The sequence below is a fragment of the Colossoma macropomum genome, unplaced genomic scaffold, assembly GCF_904425465.1.
Source record: "Colossoma macropomum unplaced genomic scaffold, Colossoma_macropomum, whole genome shotgun sequence".
NCBI lineage: Eukaryota > Metazoa > Chordata > Actinopteri > Characiformes > Serrasalmidae > Colossoma > Colossoma macropomum.
In genome coordinates this window covers 1,240,745-1,263,205 of record NW_023495267.1, presented here as the reverse complement: position 1 = coordinate 1,263,205, position 22,461 = coordinate 1,240,745, and the positions used below count along the sequence as shown (strand labels likewise).

At 36.1% G+C, this 22,461-nt stretch overlaps 1 protein-coding gene across 1 annotated transcript; it reads right to left on the bottom strand.

Annotated features, from left to right (window-relative positions):
- Positions 1-529: 529 nt before the first annotated feature.
- slc28a1 (solute carrier family 28 member 1) lies at positions 530-15,042 on the bottom strand. Its single transcript, XM_036561618.1, has 18 exons — positions 14,804-15,042; positions 14,517-14,596; positions 14,355-14,428; positions 14,049-14,140; positions 13,713-13,902; positions 13,296-13,437; positions 12,344-12,457; positions 11,421-11,498; positions 11,249-11,329; positions 11,027-11,107; positions 9,465-9,590; positions 8,521-8,651; positions 8,263-8,431; positions 6,688-6,873; positions 4,549-4,630; positions 2,985-3,083; positions 1,087-1,192; positions 530-970 (listed from the first exon to the last, which is right to left on the bottom strand). Exons 1-18 carry the CDS (start codon positions 14,805-14,807, stop codon positions 856-858), a joined length of 1,950 nt encoding a protein of 649 aa, XP_036417511.1. The 5' UTR covers positions 14,808-15,042; the 3' UTR covers positions 530-855.
- Between the last annotated feature and the right edge of the window lie 7,419 nt (positions 15,043-22,461).

Genomic DNA, 22,461 nt, shown 5'->3' with positions numbered 1-22,461 from the left:
CTTAAAAATAGATCTTCATGGGTATATTCATAAAAGAAATGATTATATACAGTCATTTGCAGTTTGGGCACCTCATATTCCATGTTTTGTTGATTTTCTAAGTGAAAATAAGTTTGCATATGACTGTATAGAATCATTTTAATGCATAAATGGTTGTTTGCATGATTAAACGTTTCTTCTCTATGATGGAAAAATTGTATGTGGTTCTTTAAAGAAATGGTTCTACATAACACCAAAAAGTTTCCATTATTGTTACAAAGAATCTTTTCTCAATACTATATAGAACACTTTTTGATACAAGTGTAAGAATATAATGAGATTATTCAACTTATTTCTAGATGTAAGCAATTTTATCTAACTCACTTGCCAACAGACAGTTTCATTAGATAAAATGATTTTAAACAAGTTAAATGTCTATAAATCAGTTATAGACCGTTAATATTTGAACAACAATTTAAAAATAAGAAATATTAAATATATTGACCAGATTTTAGATCATTTCACTTTCCAACAAATCATTTTTGCAATGTTCATGGTGTGCTTTGAGCAAATAAGAGAAAGTTTATTCAGACTGAAATGTAATATTTGTCACACAATTTCAGAAAATCAGATGTGATTTAGTGAACTCCACTAAATTCTACTATTTAACAAATAAATCATACAGTAAAAATATATATCTTTATATTGTTTGATGATCCACAAATAAATAGAAAATGAATAAGGCTTCATTCAAATACAATACACTGTTTCAGGTAGACAAATAAATTACAAAATATGACATAATTAGAAAATACATTCTTTACACTGTTTGAATGAGCAGTGCCCATTGTGTGAAAATACTGCTCACAGGCGGTCCTACAAGCAGTTTGTTCCATTATAGAGCTGACAACACTGAGTGAAGTAAACAGTAGCATTTTTCACCAAGCTCCAAGATCCCTCGAAAGAAACCAGCGTTCCATTGTTCACAGCACTGCAACACAGCAAGCATTTGACAATGATTTTTAAGGAATCTGAGTAAATATATCCTCCACTTAAACCTTGGGGTAGTTTCCCATACGCACTGATGCAGATAATCTTGGGTCTTACCTGTCAAAGAGATCGTAGCAGCATGTTTGGATGTTAACATCAGTGGCATTGAAGACAGAATCCTTAAACACCCTTATACAGTCCAGTGGAGGAACAACAAGAATACCTGTGAGTGGGTTAGAGGACACAAGATGTCAGAAGTCATCAGTATACACACAGTACTGTGCAAAAGTAATCCGAGAAAACATGTAAAGCTATTTATCTGAGCAGTGTGTGTTTATTGGTTAAAAAAAAAGAAAAACCCACTAACATTAGACTAAATACAAACAATAAACAATAGGTTGTGATTTTTATGTGAATGTGTTAGCTTAACCATTCCCAAATCTCTTCTCAAGGAAGCCTATTATTTATAGTTACTATCCAGTGCCTAGTTCATCTAACTAAGCATTCATTAAATGAAATCAGGTGTGCTTCTGATGAAATGTAAAGCTGCACTATGTAAGATTTGGGGATTTAGAGACCTCTCTGGTGGAAATGTGTAACTGCATGCAACAGGCAGAAGATTTTGTAATATTTTTGTGCTTCAGACCCCAATGAGCAGATGAATCTGACATTTGTGAGGGTATTGAAAGAGCATTTAAAGAGAACTCAGTCAAAATTTGGTGAAGGACATATCTTCCATGGATGCAAGTGAATTATGTACTATTGTCATCACATCTTCAGTGGATAGATCATAGATTGATCTTCATAAGCACAATGCTGATTTTGCCACTTTTAAATTATTTCATTTAAGCAGCATGTTTGGATGTTAACATCAGTGGTGTTGATGACAGAATCCTTAATGCCCTAAGATTGTGTATAGTTTTATGATGAATGGAATTGAACAAATAATCTGAACAGTGCAATATAATAGCGTTTTTAGGTGTTCATATGCAAGTGAATACTCACACAGGCCTCCAATCACAATTGTGAATGGCAGCAGTGCATGCACACCCCATTTTAGCTTGCTGTTTGCGTCTGACTAAAAATGTCTCATGATATAGCATTAATAATCCTTTTATCTGTGAAGTGAAGCTTGCTCAAAACTATGTCTATAATGAAAAAAGTCTTGAAAAAGTTTTTTTTTGGGGTGATTTTTCAGCCATGCTAATTTAAGGCTTGATGTCTGATGGACAATGTTGACGAACACCCCATCGCCTCCTACTCTGAGCTCCGCATTCATGAGACGGTTTAGAAATTTCACTCTCGAGTTGTTCCCATTCTAATAAGTCGATGTTCCCACCTACATTTAGCCCAAGATATCTAAAGATTGTCCCCAGATTTTCATGTCTGGCCCTGGAAGACTAATGGACCCCAGGTAACAGGGGCTCCACAGATGATATTATTATTATTATTATTATTATTATTAATCTTGGTGTTGTTTTTATTGTTACTATTCACTGTTTGGGTCTGTCATGAATTTTGTTTATTATAGACAATTCAGTTTTTTTAAAGATTTATTTTTTCCACTTTGCTTTAGTTATATTTTTATATCATTATTTAAAAATAATGATGTGTCAATTATTTCCTATTCTTGCATACAAAATAACATTTTCAGGATGGGTGGAGGGGCCCCCAATTAGGATGTTGCTTAGGGCCCCCAAATTTTCAGAAACGGCATTGTGTATGTCTGTCTAGCCACCTTAGTTTCACGGAAATAAAATATACTCTGGATAGATGTGTATTTTTCAAGAACATGCCTGAAACAACTGAGTTTACTGAGCAACTGAGTTCACTGAACAAATATCCAAGATGAAAAAAGCAAGAATTTATGACAGTTCAAATGGTCAACAGTGCTATCTGAAAGGATAACGATACTATTACTTAAACTATATAACACTGAGATACAGCTGTATCACTGCAGCTCCAGTGAGAGGTACCTGATTAAGGTCCAGATATTGACTGCACGTGTCACTTACCAGCAATGCAAGCATTAACCAGTGAAACACAAGTGCCGGTGAATAAGGCTCTGAGCACTAAAGTGGAGATGTCACTTTTCCTTGAAGGACAAATAGAGGCTGTGAAAACAGAACATGGACATTATTAACAAAATATACTGGTTACTAGTATTGTAGTCAAGAGCGCTAAAGCCGAGTCAAGATCAAGACTAGATCACGATTTTTTCCAGAATAAAAAAAGCAATAAATGAAATTTGTTTGTAGTTAATTCTATATTCATTATCATGACTTCCACATTACATATACAGTACTAATACATAATATTACATTTTATAACATATTTTGTAAAATATAACATTAAATAAATTATAGCCTATACCATTATTATTATATCATAGACTTAGTCAAACTTTGCATTGTAACTGGATGCAGTTGTTCTCTATGACTTTCATCTCTAAAGCTTTAAATTTATTAAAAAAAAATTGTATTTAAGTCAAATGAATGTACTACATCCATTTTTATCATTAAATGAAAACAGTTATGATAATATTCTGTAACTATAACTGATGTAGGGTGACATTACACAGGCACATACAATAATGAAAATAGCTAAAATACAGCAGAAATAGCCAAAGATTAATTACAATTAATGATGTTCTATAAATTTGTAAACAATGTAATGAGCAGTGAGTTGCAGGTCTCAGTAACATTATTATTATAGTAATGCTGGTAATAATTTCTTACACCTTAAATGGTGCCTGAACACCAGAATGTAATTGCTGCACCACTTAAGGTGGAATGTTTGAAAAAGGTAGAAAATCTGAACAAGAAGCTGGAGAATAAGAAGCTTTGTGTGATTTAAGATATCAAAATATCGTAATCACAGCTTTATGTAGAGCTCTGTCTGTAAATATGCGGAAGGACATTTTGACAAATTAGCACAATTCGTCAGAACACCAGTTAGTTCTCATACAGCCGAGTGATGAGCTATTAAGTTAACAGTTATAAAAATAAAAACTGAAATAAACTACTATTTACAGTGTCATATGCACACAGGTGAATAAGAAAGTTGTCTTCGTTATTACTCCTTTTAATCAGAGATGGAAACTTTCAGTGTTGTTTGTCGTTTGTGCTGCTTCTGTCTGTATTCTAGCAATGCGCTCGCACATGTGTATCAGTACAGAGCAGAGAGTTTAGTTCACAGAGAAAGGACCGTTTATTCTGTTAATATGTTAATATTCAATATTAATTCAGCTTCTAGTCACCCCAGACAGAGGCATCAGACTCAACAACAATACCCTGACACCAAGACAAGACTGGGCCTAAATAAGGACAAGACCGAGATGATGTTGAGACCACTAGGGAGACCAGCCATGAGTGCTACAACACTACTGTTTACTGAACTACATCAGTACATTTTGGAATGGTCAGTGATCAAAATTCACCACCTTGCATCTTGGGACTATTGGACATTATTCATTAAAGTTGTGTATAATTTCACTGATGCTGAATGGAACTGAAGATATAATCTGAACAGTGCAATATAAAAGAGTTTTTAGGTGTTCTTATGCAAGTGAATACTCACACAGGCCTCCAATCACAATTCCAAGAGAACTGAAGTTGGCAAAGCCACACAAAGCATAGGTGCTGATGATTTCTGATCTGACCTGCAAAGATGAAAAGGAGGAACTATGAAAGTGTATCCAATCAAATAAAACTTTTCTGCGGTTAATGGCCTATTTTTCTGAATTAACCAACATAGAGTGCTTAAAATAAAAAAAAATATATTACTACTGTAAGTTTAAACAGATACTAGAAAAACATTTTTTTTATCTAGTCACAAACTTTACTTTTGAGGAATTTACCAAGGCAGCTTTGTCACTTTTTTGCTCCTTGTCTCTAAAACAAAAAACATACTCCCCCTCACCTTAATTTGCCACCATTCTGCTTGATTTCTGGTATAAAACAGGCTTATATTAGCCTAATCTGTTGATATTTTATGTTCACTGATATGTGTCAGATATTGCAGTGTAGCCACCCAAACATAACTGTATTAAACATTTTCCAAAAACGACATTTTTAAGCCAAAAAAAGACTTGATTTGGGCATTCAAACTTTCCAATAATAAATAGGTGGGCCTTGAGGCGGAAAAGGTTGAGAACAACTCCCCTATGATATCAGAATCAATTCAGTATTATTAGATAATTATATAAAAGTATTATCAACATCAGACAAATGATTAGATTTGACTGATATTTCGAACTGATATCTTATGACGTATTTATTGTACCTTGATAAAGTAGAATGCTTAGGCGATGTTGGCCTACTCTCCTAAAATGGCTACATATTATTCATTTTAATGCATTTAGAACCCCCTATAAAGTACATTTTACATTTCTCTGCACAGCAAAAAAATAGAAAAACTAGAAAAAAAAAATTGAAAATGGGATGTAAATTCTTATATTAGGCGAAAATTTGCCTGGGTAATCTGAGTAAGCAAAATTTACTTTGTATGATTTCTCCAAATATCTAAAAACTAGTAAGAACAAAACAGCCTTTTAAACATGAGATTAGCACTCAAGAATCTATTTCTATAGGAACAGGCACTCAATATGAGTTTATATCTCTCATCCAAGTCTCTTGGTGAGACTATATTGCTAACAGTGTGAGACTCAAAATGTTACACTTCATACAGAAACAAAGCCACTGTGAGCCAAGTCTGCTACCCAATGAGACAACAGAAAATCATGATTTACAGAAAATCATACCCACATTGACTCCTGAGCATGGAAACAGAATCTTCCATGCTTATTTCACATTTAAAATGTGATGTCAATAACTAGATCTTGCGGATATCAAAAGGTATCTGTTCTTAAAATGAACAAAATAATCCCACACTCACAGTGCTGCTTATAACAAGTGGATTTAATCCTAATTTCTACATCATGTGTTTACTTTGCTGATTTGGACCATTCCTTCAGCACATGTTTGTAGTATAAGAAGAGACTGTATGTAAGAAGGGAGAGAACTCTGAGAACTTGGGCTGGAGTTCTGAGTGGCTTCTGCTTTAAAATGAATTCCACAGATTTTTAAACATTTCTACAAAACAGAATGACTGAGATGTAAACAAAGTCATTCAGAGTGGTTTGATGTGAAATGATTAATCTTACTGACTTTACAGTGGTAGTGATAGGACCCAGACGTCATAATGTCTACAGCACAAATATAGCCATTTTATTCACTATCCAAACCATGAGTTAATCTACATGTATCTTCTGAGTTTTTAATGTAATGTTGATGATGTTGTAAAATAGGGGTAAATCTGAAAAAATATGTTGCCTTTGATGACTATTTTGCCTTACAATGTCTGCATGAGTTTTTCGTCCATTAATGGATTTAAAATATTTTTTAATCCATAAGTTTATCTGAAACTATCATAAAACAATGTCTCAGACATAGGGCAGCAAATTTGTAACCATTATATGTTACAAATTCTCTGTGAAGGACCCTTCAGAGGCATTACACGCTTCAGACATCTGGTTCCTATCACCACCACTGTAAACAATTCAGACTCAATAACTTTCTCTTTGTGTTTCACATCAAACCACTCTGAATGACTTAGTTTATATCTTAACCATTTAATTATGTAGAAATTCCCCCTTTATGATAAAAGATCATAATATATTCAGTGTGAGTGATAAAACATAGGAACAGAACAACTCACTGAGATGTACTGCCCAACTTCTGTGATGCCATTGAGTCGGTTGTTTTTCAGCTTTGACAGCTTCTCATAAGCTATAAACTCATTGAGGAAGAGCTTTGTCCCGATGAGCTCGGCCACTGTGAAGGACTCTTCCACTGGTATGCCCATCATAAAGGCCACCGGCATGAACACATATGAACAGATGAGCTGAAGAGTTGAAAGTAAAAGTCATTTTAAGACATTACAGTTTCAAAAGATTTGCCATGACATGCAGCAATTAGACAAGAGGGTCATTCCACACTGACTCACTTAGGCCTCACCTGGTTTGATCATAGATTTCCATAAAAAAATTCAAGCAAAACTACTCCAATTAGCTTTTTAGTTAAAAATTTGGAAAGTTTGCTCCTGAAGTACCTAAGAGTTTAACTGCATACAAAATTGAATTACAGACTGAAATACAACAATAAAAATAATATGTTATTTTAAATTATTTACTTTTGCGCTGATGAATGCCTGCAACTGGTTATTGTATTTAGAGTATGCACTTTTTTTATCAGATGCAAAATTTCATCTTTATTTAATCTAAATTGTAATCTTTCAGTCAGCTTTTAAAATCAGTATGTAGTATGATGTAGTATGCACCATGTCACAAAGCAAAAAGTTGTTTCAAACTGGCTTCATGAACATGACAATGAGCTCAGTGTTCTTCAGTGGCCTTCCTTGTCACCACATCTGAATCCAGTAGATCACCTTTAGGATGTGGTAGAACGGTAGATTCTTGGCATTGAAGTGCACCTGAAACATCTGCAGGAACTGCATGTATAGCATGGACCAGAATCTCAAAGGAATGTTTTCAGCATCTTGTGGAATCCATGCCAAGAAGAATTGAGGCTGTTTTGAGAGCAGGAGAAAGGAGACTCTACCCAGTATTAATATAGTGTTTTTATTAAAGTGCTTGGTGAGTGTATGTATCATGTGATACCAAATAGCCTAACTAACCACAATACCCATCCATGATGTATGACAATACTATAATCAGTGCATTCCAGTGTAAATGAATACATTCCAGTGTAAATAATATTCCATTCCACACAATAGTCTCACAAACATTTAACTTTAGATGCTTTGGTTGGAACGGCATTGTCATTTTTTTTTATTAATTCAAAGTCATTTTTCGTATGGGGGCCCATTAACTCCTTTTGCACTGGAGCCCATAAGATCCTAGATACGCACTGTTGACAGCCCTACATCTGACCTCTGCCAAGATTCAATAGATAAACATAAATCACTGTTTTTGTGCGATGTGCAGTTTATCTTGCACTATTTAGATGCACTGCTACTGCGCACTTCTGATGACTTGTTAGCATTTAGCTTCACAAACGAAAGTAGATGAGTAAAAACTAGTGCACGGAAGCATATGGTTCATAAAAATAGTAAATATATTGGTCATTCAAATGGCTTTTTCAAGTTAATTACACTTTATCGAATATCTTTTTGAAGGAAATCTATCATGTAATCGGACATGCTCTAGGTGAGCTGGCTTAGAATGACCCAAGAGTATGCATCTGAGGCAAAGTTGGCTTATTTATACTGCACCTCAAATGTGATCTCCGGATATCCCACCATGCCTCCTAGCCATCTCAAAGCCGCATTGATGAAGTCCAAAATGGCGAGAAATGCTATCAAGTTAGCACCTATGTTAGCCACAAGCCCGATAGATGCGGATGCTCCAGCACTAGCAGCCTCCAAGATATTCTTTTCATCCCTAAAAAGAACAGCAGGCAATTAAATACACTATGCCAAACTTCACATGGTATAAACATAATTTTAATGCTGTTTTATGGGAACACACACCCGCCATCCACTTTTATCTCAGCTTCAGATTTAAACTTGCTCTCCTCGGTTTCAGGGTACGAGAGTTTGGCCATTGCTAATGCACATGGAGCGGCCATCACAGAGGCAGCGATCAACGATGACGCATCAATCTGCAGAGAGGACACAGTTCACAGAGTCAAAAATTACTAACAGACTAGAGTAGATCAAAGTTTTTGCTGTGGCTGTGGTTGGTGTGTTGTTATTCTTATTTAATTATTAATGCTTGTGTGGTATTTGGGACCATGGGACCTATTTGCAATGTTTACCATAAGAAAAAATCATGCGATTTATTATTATTTCAACCTCAGATTCTTTGGCCTTCGCTCATTTTCTGTGAAGAACATATAAAATAACACATTTTCAGTGACTTCACTGTGTACAGCCCCTAAATATTTATATTACACATGTGGTGTTGGGGTGAACCCATGGGGAATAAAAGTGTGGAGGTGCTGTGTCCCTTCACCCTGTTCTCTACCTACATGGTCTGCTGTTAGTGTGTGTGTGTCTGTGAGCGTATGTGTTTGTGTGTGTGTGTGTATGTGAGGGTGGACAACATGGACAGGCTGCTGACTGGCTACAGCTGCTAAAGGAGAACCCTACGCTGGCCACTTGTGATATTTTAAACATCTGGTATTTTTACATATATTGTTATGGCTGTATTGATTTAAAAAAACAATAATGCGGTGGGTCCACCAGACCACTGAGTAACAAAAAGCATCAACACCACTTAAGGGTTAAACCCATGGACACTGTTATAAATTACAGCAGTACTGTTGTACTACAGATAATTCTCCAAAATCCAGTGATTTTGCGTGGAGTTGTCTGACCATTACCTGAAGATGAGTTATTTCCTGAAAATGTATATTCAAATGTTGATATGATTTTTTTGTAACAATCCTTCACAATGACAAAAGCTGTCTCACCCCAAACGAAATGAAAGCTCCCATCACGCTACCAGCGATGGTAGCAAAACCTCCGACTATGACTGCATGGATCTCAGACTTGGTCATGTCTTTCAGATAGGGACGAATCAGCAGCGGTGCCTCTGTCTGAGTAAGAAAAAAAAGCACAGAATTATTTTAACGTAACATTGTTTAGACAGAATATGGCATGCAAAGTGATATTCTAACAGTAGTATAAATAAGGAGAAAATGCTTAAGGAGTATTAGGTTTAGTTGCTTATTTCCTTTCTATGCAAAGTGTTTGTATTTAAACGGCATTAGCCAAGATCAAGACTTCTGATCTTTAGTCTCACATGTTGTATTGCACGCTGCTTTGAATTTAAGATACTTAACTAATTAGCTTTTCAAACAAAGATCACATCCATATGTGTTTGTTGAGCAACTTCCAAAACCATGCACGTGAAGTTGCCCTCCCCATTTGCTCTTATGGGAAGGCTTTACGTTAGAGTTTGAACCTTGGCTGCAGGGGCTAGCTTCTATTCAGCACCTCGCTGTGCATGGGGCACTGTGATACTGGAACAGCCTTCCCCAAACTTGCCACAAATTTGGAAGTACACAGTTCTTTAGAAAGCTATTGTATGCAGTAGCATTAAGATTTCCTTTCACTGGAATTAAGGGCCAAACCTCAGACCATTATTCCTCCTCCACCAAACTCTACAATTGGCATTCAGGCAGGTAGTGTTTTCCAGGCATCTACATCATCTGACGTTTGGCACTGCGGCACCTGAAGAACAGTTCTTATGCTGACAGTACTGCAAGGGAGCCGTCTGGAAATTGGTAGTTTTTACATGCTACATGCTTCAGCATTCAGTGTTTCTGTCCTGGGAGCTTCTATGTACTATTACTTTATGGTTGAGGTGCACAATAACAGAACTACAGTTAATCAAAGCAGCTCTAGGAAGGCACACTTGTTGGGCAGGTGGCATCCTATGACAGTGTCACTTTGGAAAATGGGCTCTTTAGTATGACCCATTCTTCTGCTTATGTTTGACTATGGAGATGGCATAACTCCATGGTTGATGTCATGCACCTGTCAGAAATGAAGGTAGCCACAAACCTTTTCATTTGGAAATGAGGTCCACATACTCTTAACCATGTAGTGTAGGCATCACCAGGATCTAATGCACCAGTGAATGTTGGTGGAGGAGGTAATTTATTTCCATACATATCCAACTAAATGCAAATGACTCAGAAAAGACATGCTAAACTATCCATTTTGCTGGACTTTACTTTGGTGAGTGAAATGTTTTTGCCAATTAGAGTAGAATATTAGTATATATAAGTAGTATATATAGTAGTATTAGTAGGATATATTTCACGAATAAATAAAAATAGGCAGTACAAAACATGAGAGGATTTGTTCGCATGGTCAGTCTCACAGCATTGGTTATTACTACACAAAAGTGCTCACAGGATTTCATGGTTAAACAGTGTCACATGTGGATATATTTATTACTCAGGACATTACTTAACAGATGTAATACTTAATTAATGACAAACGTATAAAAAATAGGAGTTATTACCTGCCCAACAAATATATTCCCCGCCACGCTCAGTGACTCTGTAGGAGAGGTTCCCATTGTTATCTGCATAATCCAGGAAATCTTTGCAGAAACAAACACAGTGTTCATAAATACAGGCACATTGCTCATAACACAATGCTTCTACAAAGACATGTCATTCATAAAAACAACCAAAACTAATTACACATCAAAAAGTGATTATGAGTCTCATCAGTGTCTCACCTTAATGATAACCCATTGCATCACTCCAAGGAAGTACAGCACTGACATAACACTGCTGAAAAATATCACTATAGGCAAAGCCTGCAGGAAATACAGATACAGAGTCAAGTCACAGCTTCTTCATAGATTGTATAGACTGTAGAAAAGCAACTGAACATTTATCATTACTAACCTGAAACGCAAAGATTCCTGCTTCGACCAGTCTGCCAAACACGAAAATTGAGCCAGCTAGGGTGTAGTTCAAAAATGTCTTTAAAAAAAGCAAAAGACTCTATTAGTATGCAACTGCAGCAGCTGTTAAAGGGGAAATTCCACTGATTTTTTTAATATCTCTGCACAATTAAGATGTAAACATAAAATGTAAACTCAAATCATTCAAAGTGGTCTGATGTGAAATGCTTAATTCCAGGAACCAGATATTACCTCACAAAAAATCAAACAAACTGGTTCAAGTTGCCTGTGACTATGTTTTGAGGTATATTTTTGGTGTAAAACAGATTTTTTTGAAAATCCATTTATGGTGGAGAGGTACGTGTAGGGTGCTGTAGAATAAAATTGACTCCAAAGAAAACTTATTTCTCAGATTTATCACTACTATTATCAATATTATATATAAAACATGTTAAAAACTCAGAACACATGCATAGGTTCACTGATTGTTTTTGATAGTCATTAAAATGGTTATATTTGTGTTGTAGATATTATGACCCCTGGTTCCTATCACCAACATAGTAAAGAAATCTATGACTGTTATTTCCCTATAATGAACCATTGCTCATCAAACAACTCTGAATGACTTTTTTTACATCTCAATGATTGAATTATGCAGAAATGCTGTAACTCTCTGGGTGTTTAGTGTGCACCTTCAGTGAAAAGAAAACTCATAGAATGAGCTGATGATACAGCTCCATTAAAGACTATTATTGTTTTGTTTGATAGAGTTTCCTTAGGAGCATTGACTATGAAACAATGGCTCTTTTCTTCATAAAATCCTATTAAAGACACATTATTGTTTTATTTGAATTAGTCACCCTTGAGAGTTACTGATTTACCAGCTTTCTAACTCTTCCGTTCAGGGAAACCACTTATTTGTACCTGAACTTGAGCTCCAAGCCAGTTGAACGCTATGTAACCTGGCTGTGTCCGTATGACAAACAGGCCAATGACAAACTGCAGACCAAGACCCCAGAAGAGAGTCCTCCAGCGCACCTGAGGAGAAACCAACAAACCCTTTTGTTTGTCCACCGTGCTGTATGCGTAGCACATTGCAACTGTGGTTGTAAAACAATCATAAAGCTATGGGTTATTAGCGGGAACTCAAGGCAAGTGATAAGAAAGTTTCAAGAATGCAGAGGATGATAAGCTTGTTGGCTTTAGTGTAAGCCAGCAGGAAGCGTGAAGCAACTGTGAGAAGAAAGAAGCAGAATTGTTCATACACTGCTGTTCAAAAGTTTGGATTACTTGCCATATTAATGATGTTTGCTATTTTATATTAAATAACAGCTTTTATAATGTAGATTAAAATTTTGTAAACTACACATTTATTATTTTTTAAATATTCAATATTTTTTGTATTTTGGGATCAAAATGAATTTATTAAATTATAAAGATAAAAAAAAAATAATTTTTAATAAAACTCTTAGCAACAAGGGTTCTATATAGTACCAAAAATGATACATTGACTGAATCCTTTTCAGCTGCTATATAAAATCATTTATTAAAAAATCTTTAAAGAACCATATTCAACAGTTTATCCATCGGAGAGAAGAATCATTCAACCATGTAATGGTTCTATCAATGGTCATGGTTCTATACTGAACCATTATTTTTACTAAAGAACCTATAAGGAACCATGTTTTAAGTTAGTACATCTTAAATGTATTTTTTTTCCCATTTCGTAGCTAATTTCATAATCACTAATTATTTAAAGCTGGTTAAGCTGCCCAGGAATATTAAAATCATTTGGTACATTTTTCTGCAACACAATTGGTTTTATATTATTGAAAACAGTGATTCTGTTTGCGAATGCACTTATCGCATGGCTCACCGCATGTCTGTGCGCAGAGAAGATGAACATGCCAAGGATGAAGAGGCAGACGCCGCCAAAGGAGATGAGCTGCTCCGGACGCTTGCTTGTGTCCACCACCAGCCATGCCACCAACAGTCCTACCACTACCACTATAAACACCCTGCAGCATTATGAAACACAGCATTTGTGAGAAGTTTGTTGCCCACTTTTCATTTGTCAACTTCCCCGATCAACTTCTGAAACATTACATTTACCAATTACGTCCACATATCGTAAGCAAAATATGATTTACGTGATACAGTTGAAGCGGAAGGTGGAGGAAGATGGTCCAGTTAAAAAGAAAAATGAAAAACAGCAAGTTCAAAAGCTTCTGCTTCTTTAACTGAGCCACTGTCAACAACAATATTGACATAGTGTCTAAAGTGCCCTACTTACCATTTTATCCACCTGATGTTGGCTTTAAAGCATCGGACCGCAGGCTTGAAGAAGTACTTTATACTTTCACCCTTGTACTTCTTCACAAGATCATACACTGTGAAAAACACTGCCACACAGGTCAAAACAACAAGAGCAATAGCTCTATGGAAGTCCAGCCAGCAAGCAGTGATGAAGTATGCCAAATAACCTGCGTTTTTGAAACAGAAGCATACAATGATCCTTATGCAGAATTATAGGCGTATAGTTGTAATAAAACGCTGTTTTGAGTTTGACAAACTCAGTAATGTTCCCATAAATGAAAAAGTAAGATAAACAAGTGTAAGAAAATGATACCTGCACCAAGTATTCCCAGGGCAATGTACTTGATGATTCTAGAGTGAGCCTTCAGGAAGTTTTCAATGGCCGTAATAGGTTTGAATAGTTTACTACCAGAAAAGAAAAAAGAAACATATATGGCCCAGAGAAACAATGTGGCCCTAAGCAACAACACATGCTTAGGACCATATATGCATTGATATTTACTATAGTTCTATTGCTTATTTACTGTTAATTAAAAAAAGACTGTTGCTTACAAAACAACTCAGAAAGTACAATATTGATCTTATCTAGTCTCAAAAGAAGAATTTTGGCCAGCCTAACCTTACAAACGACCTGGACTCCTTTTTTGATTCCAACTCTTCAGCCTCATTCTGGTAATCTGATGTTTTTTCCTCCTACAGGTGCAAACATTCTGACGTTTTATTTCTCCATACAGAGAAGACAATCAATCTGTGTCAATGTGTAGCTTACCATACAACATACCTCCACGTGAAATGCTGGATTGTCCACTCCACGTCCATTTCCATGAGTAACACTTTTCAACTGAACACCATCAGTATCGGCTGCAAGAGAAAGCTCAAACTGAAAAACCTCTTATCTACAATCCTCAATCCAGGAAATCCACCAACAGCCCAGGAAAGTAAAATTTGTAAAATAACATACATGGAAACAAAACACATCCAATATTCTCTTTCTAAAAAGCATATGTAAACACATAAGTAAATATGTTCTAAGTCTTCAACACATGAGAGAAAAAGCTAATGGCTTACTCATTCTGCTGCCTCTTGGACAACTGCTGAGTAGTAAAATCTGCACTGAGGAATATACTCAGCCCAGCTGTGTCTTATTATTAATTAACCACATGGTCATGAGGTCATATTCAGTCGTTTCCATGTTATCTCATTCTTATAAGTTTTACAGTCATTCAGATTATTTCAATGATGCCTCATGCCACTACATGACAAAGAGATTCTTATGAAAAAGTTGCCAAATAATCTTCTGTCTCCCATTACACCCCACCCTTCTGATAGCCAATCTCGAGGAAGGCAGTCATACACTGCTTTTTAACACAATTTTACACAACACATTCAAAGGTCGAGACATGACAATAGAAGCAGAAGTGATTAAACCATGTCTTGAGCTGTTTCCTTCATGTTGCGCTGTATAGAGGAAGTAGGTTTAGGTGGGGCCTCTGCACACCATACAGCATATTCCCAATTCATAAGGAAATGTATTTACACAAACTAATAAAAACTGAACTGGTTACACCAGCATATCAACTCTAGACCTGAGTGATACTAGGAATCCTCATGACTACTGCCACAAGATGGCAGTATTCTACTGTGCTCAGTACAGAGAGTCAGAGGTTAGTGACGCAAAAGATCATCCAAATAAAAAAGGACAATTCTTGAATTGCAACACTAAAACTGCTTGATTAAACCCTTTTAGGCACGTCCACCCAAATGAAGAAAGGGCGTATGTGGAAAAAGTACTGTGTGAATAACCTGAAGTTGAGCAAAAATGTTAGTAATTGTCTGGTACTTATCACCAATACATTGACAAGTTCTGTTTCTCTAGAATGACATTTTTACAACATCCCATTATAAATTAATTTGATTACAATTTAATAATTGGTTTATGTAGAGAATTTGAAAAATCAGTGAAATTTCTCTTTAAGTTTGTTCCCTGTAGAAGATGTGACAACAAAACATGGAATTTTACCAGGGGTGCCGAAACTAAAGGTTTCAAACATTCAAACGCTATTGAAAATGTTCAGGTTGTGTATCAGCTGTGAATTCATATTGGATATTACATTAGATTAATATTAGATGGATGCTTCATGCTATGGACAGCTCTTTACTGAGGGCTCTTTCAGACTCATGCTTCTCAAAAGGTTAACACTGCTGCTGTGTTAGCTACTAGTGAGGTGAATTTAAGAGGCGTTCTGCTGACATGTCTGTTGGCATGGGCATTTTATATTATCCAGCAGTTATGAGGCATATCTAATGCAGATATCTTCGTTCAGCTGAACACTGAAGGAAATGTAATAGCCATCAGACGTGTGTAGAGCCTGTGACTGTCTGATGAAGCCTCATAAAATTCAAAGCTTCAAAGGATTTGATGACGTCACATTCAAACCTAAGCAGGTTCAATTTGCTGTTTACCAAGCATTCCCAACCTTTAATGTGAGAGAATACGTTAACAGACGATAATGAGGGAACTTTATGGACTCCACTGCAGCGGATGGTCATGGTGCACTGACACAAACCCATTCTCATACACGTCTTATTGGCCGTGTCTGCAAAACACTTTTAATGATTAGAAGACTTAACTGACTTGGCGCAAACAACACAGCATTACTGTCCTTATTACTGAAACCCTGGTGGAGAAGATAAAGTAAATATAGTCCATTCTTTAACAAATAAACACAGTCAAACACAGTTGATGTTTTGTCATTTGGTCACAGTAAGTATAGTAATTAGGCCATCCAGCATCTTACATCAAAGCTCAAGTTTGATAAGCAATTCTCCACAATGGTCAAAAGTAGCTCCTCAGGAATAGTAAGGTTACAGTACAATTCCACCCATTTTTCTTCATAATTAAATCATTAAGTCATTCAGAGTGTTTTGATGTGAAATGCTTCATTCTAGGCAAACTTGCTGACTCAGAACTGTTCACAGTGGTGGTTATATATTAACTGCTTCTACAAGCTACCTCTCAGAAACTTGCATGAAAAGGGTGTGAATATGTTGCCTGATACCTCAGACGTTGTTTTACAGTAATTTGGAGATTTTTGTCTACAACTTACTTTTTTAAATCTATTAATGATGGAGTGGTGCACGCTAGAAGAAAACTCTCCCCAAAGAAAATGTATTGTTTCTGTTTTACCACTATTTACCATCATCAGCATTAGACATAAAAAGGACAACTCTGGTTATTTGGGTAGTAAATAAAATGCCTATATCTGTGTTGTAGACATCATGGCCCCTCACAAACTATTGCAGTGATTCTCTACAATGTGACATTTCACATAAAACCACTCTGAATGACTTTGTTTACACCTCAACGACCAAAATATGCAGACATTTTGAAAAATCATGGAATTCCCCTTTATAGCATTTTTGTCCATCAATGACCTGCAAAACTCGTGTTTGTCTCATCTCATTTGAACTGCTGTAACTGGTGTCAGTCACTCCTTGCTGGCATGACAACAGTTAGTCCAGTTAGTCCAAAACGCTGCAGCTCGATTACTCACTGGCACTAAAAAGCATGATCATATTATACCAGATTAGCAAATTGGCTTCTAATCCAAATCAGAATTCAGTTTAATCTTTTATTGTGCATTTTTAATGGCTCTTATTTATACAACAGACATGTTCATACTGTTGAAAGCCCTAAGATCTTCAGATCAATACTTTTTAATGGTCTTAAGGGTCTCACGTTCAAGGAAAAAAGCTACAAGGTGCTCAAGCTCTGTCAGTTGTGGTCAAGGCTTTGGAACAGTCTCACTATGAAGATCAGACATGTGCCTTCCTTACTGTCCTTTAGGCCAAAGCACAAAATTCATTTTTCTTATTCCTTATTCACCTTGAAAATCAATTAAAGATCGGAGGTGATCTTATCTTGTCAGTATACACAGCCAAAGACTGTTTCTCATTTCTGCACTTCAGCTGCTGAGATATGAATCCTGCTGACCTTCTAGCCCCATCCAAGACTCCCTCTATTATTTGACCTGTCTCTCCCCCTCAGGCTCACCGCTTGCTTTAAATCTCTTCATCTCTTCATATAGCATCTCCAAGATATGCACCTCTCCTCTCAGTCACCCGGGGCGAAGAGAACCCAGGTCGGAACTGATTCATCCATGTTGTTTCTCTGCAAGGGTTCTTATGCCTACTTAATGCCTATTCTCATCAATTCTCAAGAGGAGCCAGCTCTCTCAACCTCCCCATTTGCAAGATGCAGTTAGACCATACGCTACAACAAGGTCATAAACAAAATCTCTCCTTCAGCAGTTCTGTTCTGTTCGGTGTTGGCATGCACTTCGTGTAAAGATGTCAGCCCACACCAGTGTGGGATGGGAGATGGAGCTGGGATACAGTTATTTTCAATCTAGCTAGATAAAACCTTGCCTGTAGCTAACAAAATGATCTCAGTTCAATTTACCAAAACTACAGAAAAGCAAAAGTTGAAGTGGTGTTCAACGTTTCATGTAAATTAACCTAATTTTGGTTGAGCAAGGATTAACCTAACAATGAAGTAACTGTTTACTGGTTACAATAATCACAGGCTTACCTTAATAGGCATAGAAAATGTAATGCAGAGGTATAGGAGTTTGACTGAACCTGATTTTGTACCCAGCAAACCATGTTGGACTTCCTACAAACTAGGTTAGGCTACTTGAGGGTACTGCCAGGGTAAGACGTCAACGCACAGCAAGATATCACATAAAAATGCTATTAGCCAAGCTAAGTCCACATTTGTGGTTTTTCATTGTGATATAAAGTTGCAAAGTGATTCAGTTTAAAGGATATAACATGTGGCTTTAATGCCAATACTGGGCAAAATAAGAGCTCAACAGAGTCAATCATGTATCTAGAAATAACCTACAAGCAGGCTTAATGAGATCTCACTCTCTAAAGTTTGCTCCATAAAATATCAATATTTAGATTCAAATGGCCATGCTTCCCTGCCCAAACTGGAGCCCTTATGCTAAAGTAATGGTTGGTGTTCCCAGTCTGGATTTACTCCACACTGATAAATGGTAAAGTCAGATCCCAAAGTATTAGAACTTCTGATAAAAAGCACAGTGATGTTTAGATCTGGGGCCTTAATTATATTTTCATACTTTCACATTAAATTTATTCTGTGAAACAAGCAAACACTTGAAAATCACAACCTAGACATGCGACTGAGTCATTTAGAAATCAAAAGTTATAGTAGAACTAAATGCATATGAGAAAGCTTTTCAGCTCCGCCCTCTGCCCTAATTAACTCATTTGCATACGATTCCAGAAATAAAGGTGCAGAAAAAGAGAGGAACAGGTATAGCACAGTTACAGTGTGTTCTCTTCTACAGACTTGCAATCTGGATGAACTGGCTTTTTAAAAGAGCTCATTATTTATTTTTTCTAGTTATTTATATATAATAAAGAAAACAAATGCACAAAGCATTCCTATCAGCTCATGAGCCAGTCATCATTATACAGTGATATGCAAAAGAACACCCCTGGTGAAACAATGTGTTTTGTTGATTCTCTAAGTGAAAATAAGTTAACACATGCTGCAATTTTAGTGCACAATTTCAATTTTTTAGTGCACAATTAGCATTTTAGTGCACAATTAGCATTTTAGTGCACAATTTCAATTTTTTTGTTGAAATTAACATTTTGGAAAAATGTGCAACACAAATCCCTCCTTCCCACTGTAAAACAACCACATAATATATGAACATGCTGAGCAATCATCATAACTGGTCATCTTGTTATTAATCCAATATGATTATCAGTTGCCAATGGAAACAGTGGATTAAAGGCATCTTTTCTGTTTCTTCAAACGTAAACGTAAGGAGTGAAAGATGAGTCATGCTATTTTCCTCTTTGCTGAGCAGCTGAGGTTTTGTACTCCTTACATCAGGTTGTGTCTTTGAGCACTGGCCTTGGATACAGCAACCCTGCCGTGATTCCCATCTTTGGGAAGCTCATAACATACAGTTTGATGTTGAGACTGGGCCACAGATATGCTGATTTAATCATTTTTGAGGCCATAGTTTTGTGGTGTGTAGCAACTATTCCTGTAAGTGACTGTCTGTTCTTGTTTGTGAGCTTCAACTTTTTTTTGCCTCAGACAAAATTCAGGCTTTAACATCGGCTGCTAATTTTGCTTTATCTATGTGACTAGATGTACTTCTGTCCATTTTTATAGATAACCAGTGCTGGGGGTAGCAGAGTATAAAGTCTGGATAACAGTCACCTAACCTTAAATAATAGTAATAATTACCTAATCTTTTATCACGGTTTACAGTTTTTTTTTTTTACAATATCGCATTCTTGTTCGAATGTCATTTTTTTTTAAATACCTTTTTAAATGTTTTAGAGATATATTCTGAGTGTCAATTTTAAATAGGGATATATGAAACAGTCCACATAATGATGTAATGAATGTATCATTACCATGCAGGACTATTAGAAGTTAGGACTGGAATTGAAAACTCATATAAAACTGATACCCTTACAAAGAGCTGAGAAGCTGCTCCAACATAAAATACAACATATAACAAAGTACTAGTACCTGTACTTGATCAATATGTAAATGGTATATACTCTGCTGTATCGTTTAATCACAAACATACTGTACCAGTCAGCAGCCTCTGTTCATCAAATACACTTACAACAATAATGTATATAAGATTTTCCATTATATGATAGCATCAAGCTAACGACAGGGTAGTTTTTTTCTCCTCATTGGATTCAGTACTAATATAGTTCGAGTCTACCTTTATTGTGAATCATTCATTAAACATTTCAACCTCATGCCTGTTAGCTATTTCATGTAACAGTCTGCCAAACAACTTAGGTTAGGTTTGAGATGCCTTCCTGCTTTTTACTTCACACACACAAGTTTGTGACTGCTATTTTTTCCTTCTCTAAGCTGGGTGAGATGAGTTTTCATCTTTGTGATGGGATTTTCACCTTTCTGTTGTGATTATTTAGAACATTGACAGTATATATAAACTGGACCCAGTCATCTCTCTGTTCTGGGGATAGTCTGAACATGTGAGACTGTGCAAGAACCTGATCAGGAAGTGACACCTAAAACATGCAGTGCAACTGTTTGTAGAAGCTGCCCAGCAGAATTTTGTGAACGTGTTGAACGGAACATAAATCATCAGAATCATTCAGAACAACAGTACATTTTAACATATAATGAAACTAAAATTAATTTAGTTACAAATTCCTCCATCATTAGCTGTTTGTGTGAAAGATACTAAAGAATAAAGATGAGAACAACAGAGCAAGTGATAGACAACAACGTGAAAACAGCCTTAGCTAAATGTACTAAAATACTGATCATTATAAAAGAACCAATTAAACAATAAATGAATAATAATAATTTTAAATCAATGTACTGCAATTATTGTATTGTATAGCAACATTTTTAGTAGCAGTAATAAGTGAATCTGCTCTGTATTTTGTATTATTGAGAAGCTTCTAGTTCAAATATAAAATATATATAAATGGAGCCATAAGGTGATCTAAAACAGCTCAGGTGTAGCTTTAGTTTTGGACTGAAAGTGAAAATGGTCCTCTCATGCCTAAGCAGCTCACTTCTGGGGACATGGTTAGGAAGGCAAAAATTAGGCTCCTGCTTTAGAATCCCTGCTCAGATGTGGGATTGCATCATGTGATCAGAGTGTGAGAGCGCAGTAGGAGTTTGTAAATGTAGAGCTGCTCTGCAAGTCTGTAGCTGCATACAAAACCACATACTATTGTGCTATACATACTATACTAATGAACAAACTTATAATCGTGGCGCGCTATTTTGGACATACTGTTTTGTATGGTGGTATGTGGTATTGGATGCAGCCTGAATTTCAGGTGAAACTGCAGCTTGTTTGACTAAACTGCAGTGATGATATTTCAAAGTGCCCACAATAACATTTAGGGTGCATGCTAATATTACAGTATACTAAATTACCGAAACCCGGCACCGTCAAGTACAAAGTAATGGGTTTCAATGTATGTAATTACTTTTTCTTTTAATGAAGTAGTACAATTACAGACGTACTAACTTTGTTACTTGCATAATCACATGTCTCAAGAACTCAATTACACGAAATGCATTAATGGTAAATTTTCTCTATACAGCTTATCCGAGCCTGTCCTTGTACATAATTTGCATTCACTACATGCAACAGCTTACTGTGCAACGTTAATTGTGAATATGAGCAGTGCAGGAAGTGCTGTGATCTGGACAGGCAATCTGTCCAAGCATCTATTCATGATAATATGAAACTGATGAATAAAAGATTCTGAAGAAGAGAGAACCAACATCACCTAAACAGGCTCGACTTGACTGTCATTCAGCAACAGGAGCGTAAGCTTAATGTTTTATTCATAAAGGTTTTATTTGAAGGCAGCTGTTTTTAGAGCATTTTTCCTGACTTTCTGGGTTTTTAAAGCTGTGCCTTGTAAGATTTTATGTGAGAATGTTCATGTTACATGCAGTAACACATTTCCACCAGAGAGGTCTCCAGATCTTACAAAGAGTAGCTTTAAACAGCATCAGCCATTCATAATTTTGATAGAGCATTACTAGCTGTGTTCTTCTTTATGCATGTACAAGTTTTATAATCAACATGTGTACTGTGTAGATGGTATGTTTGTTAATACTGTTCTTGTTTCAAATAATTTCAAATAATAAAGATACA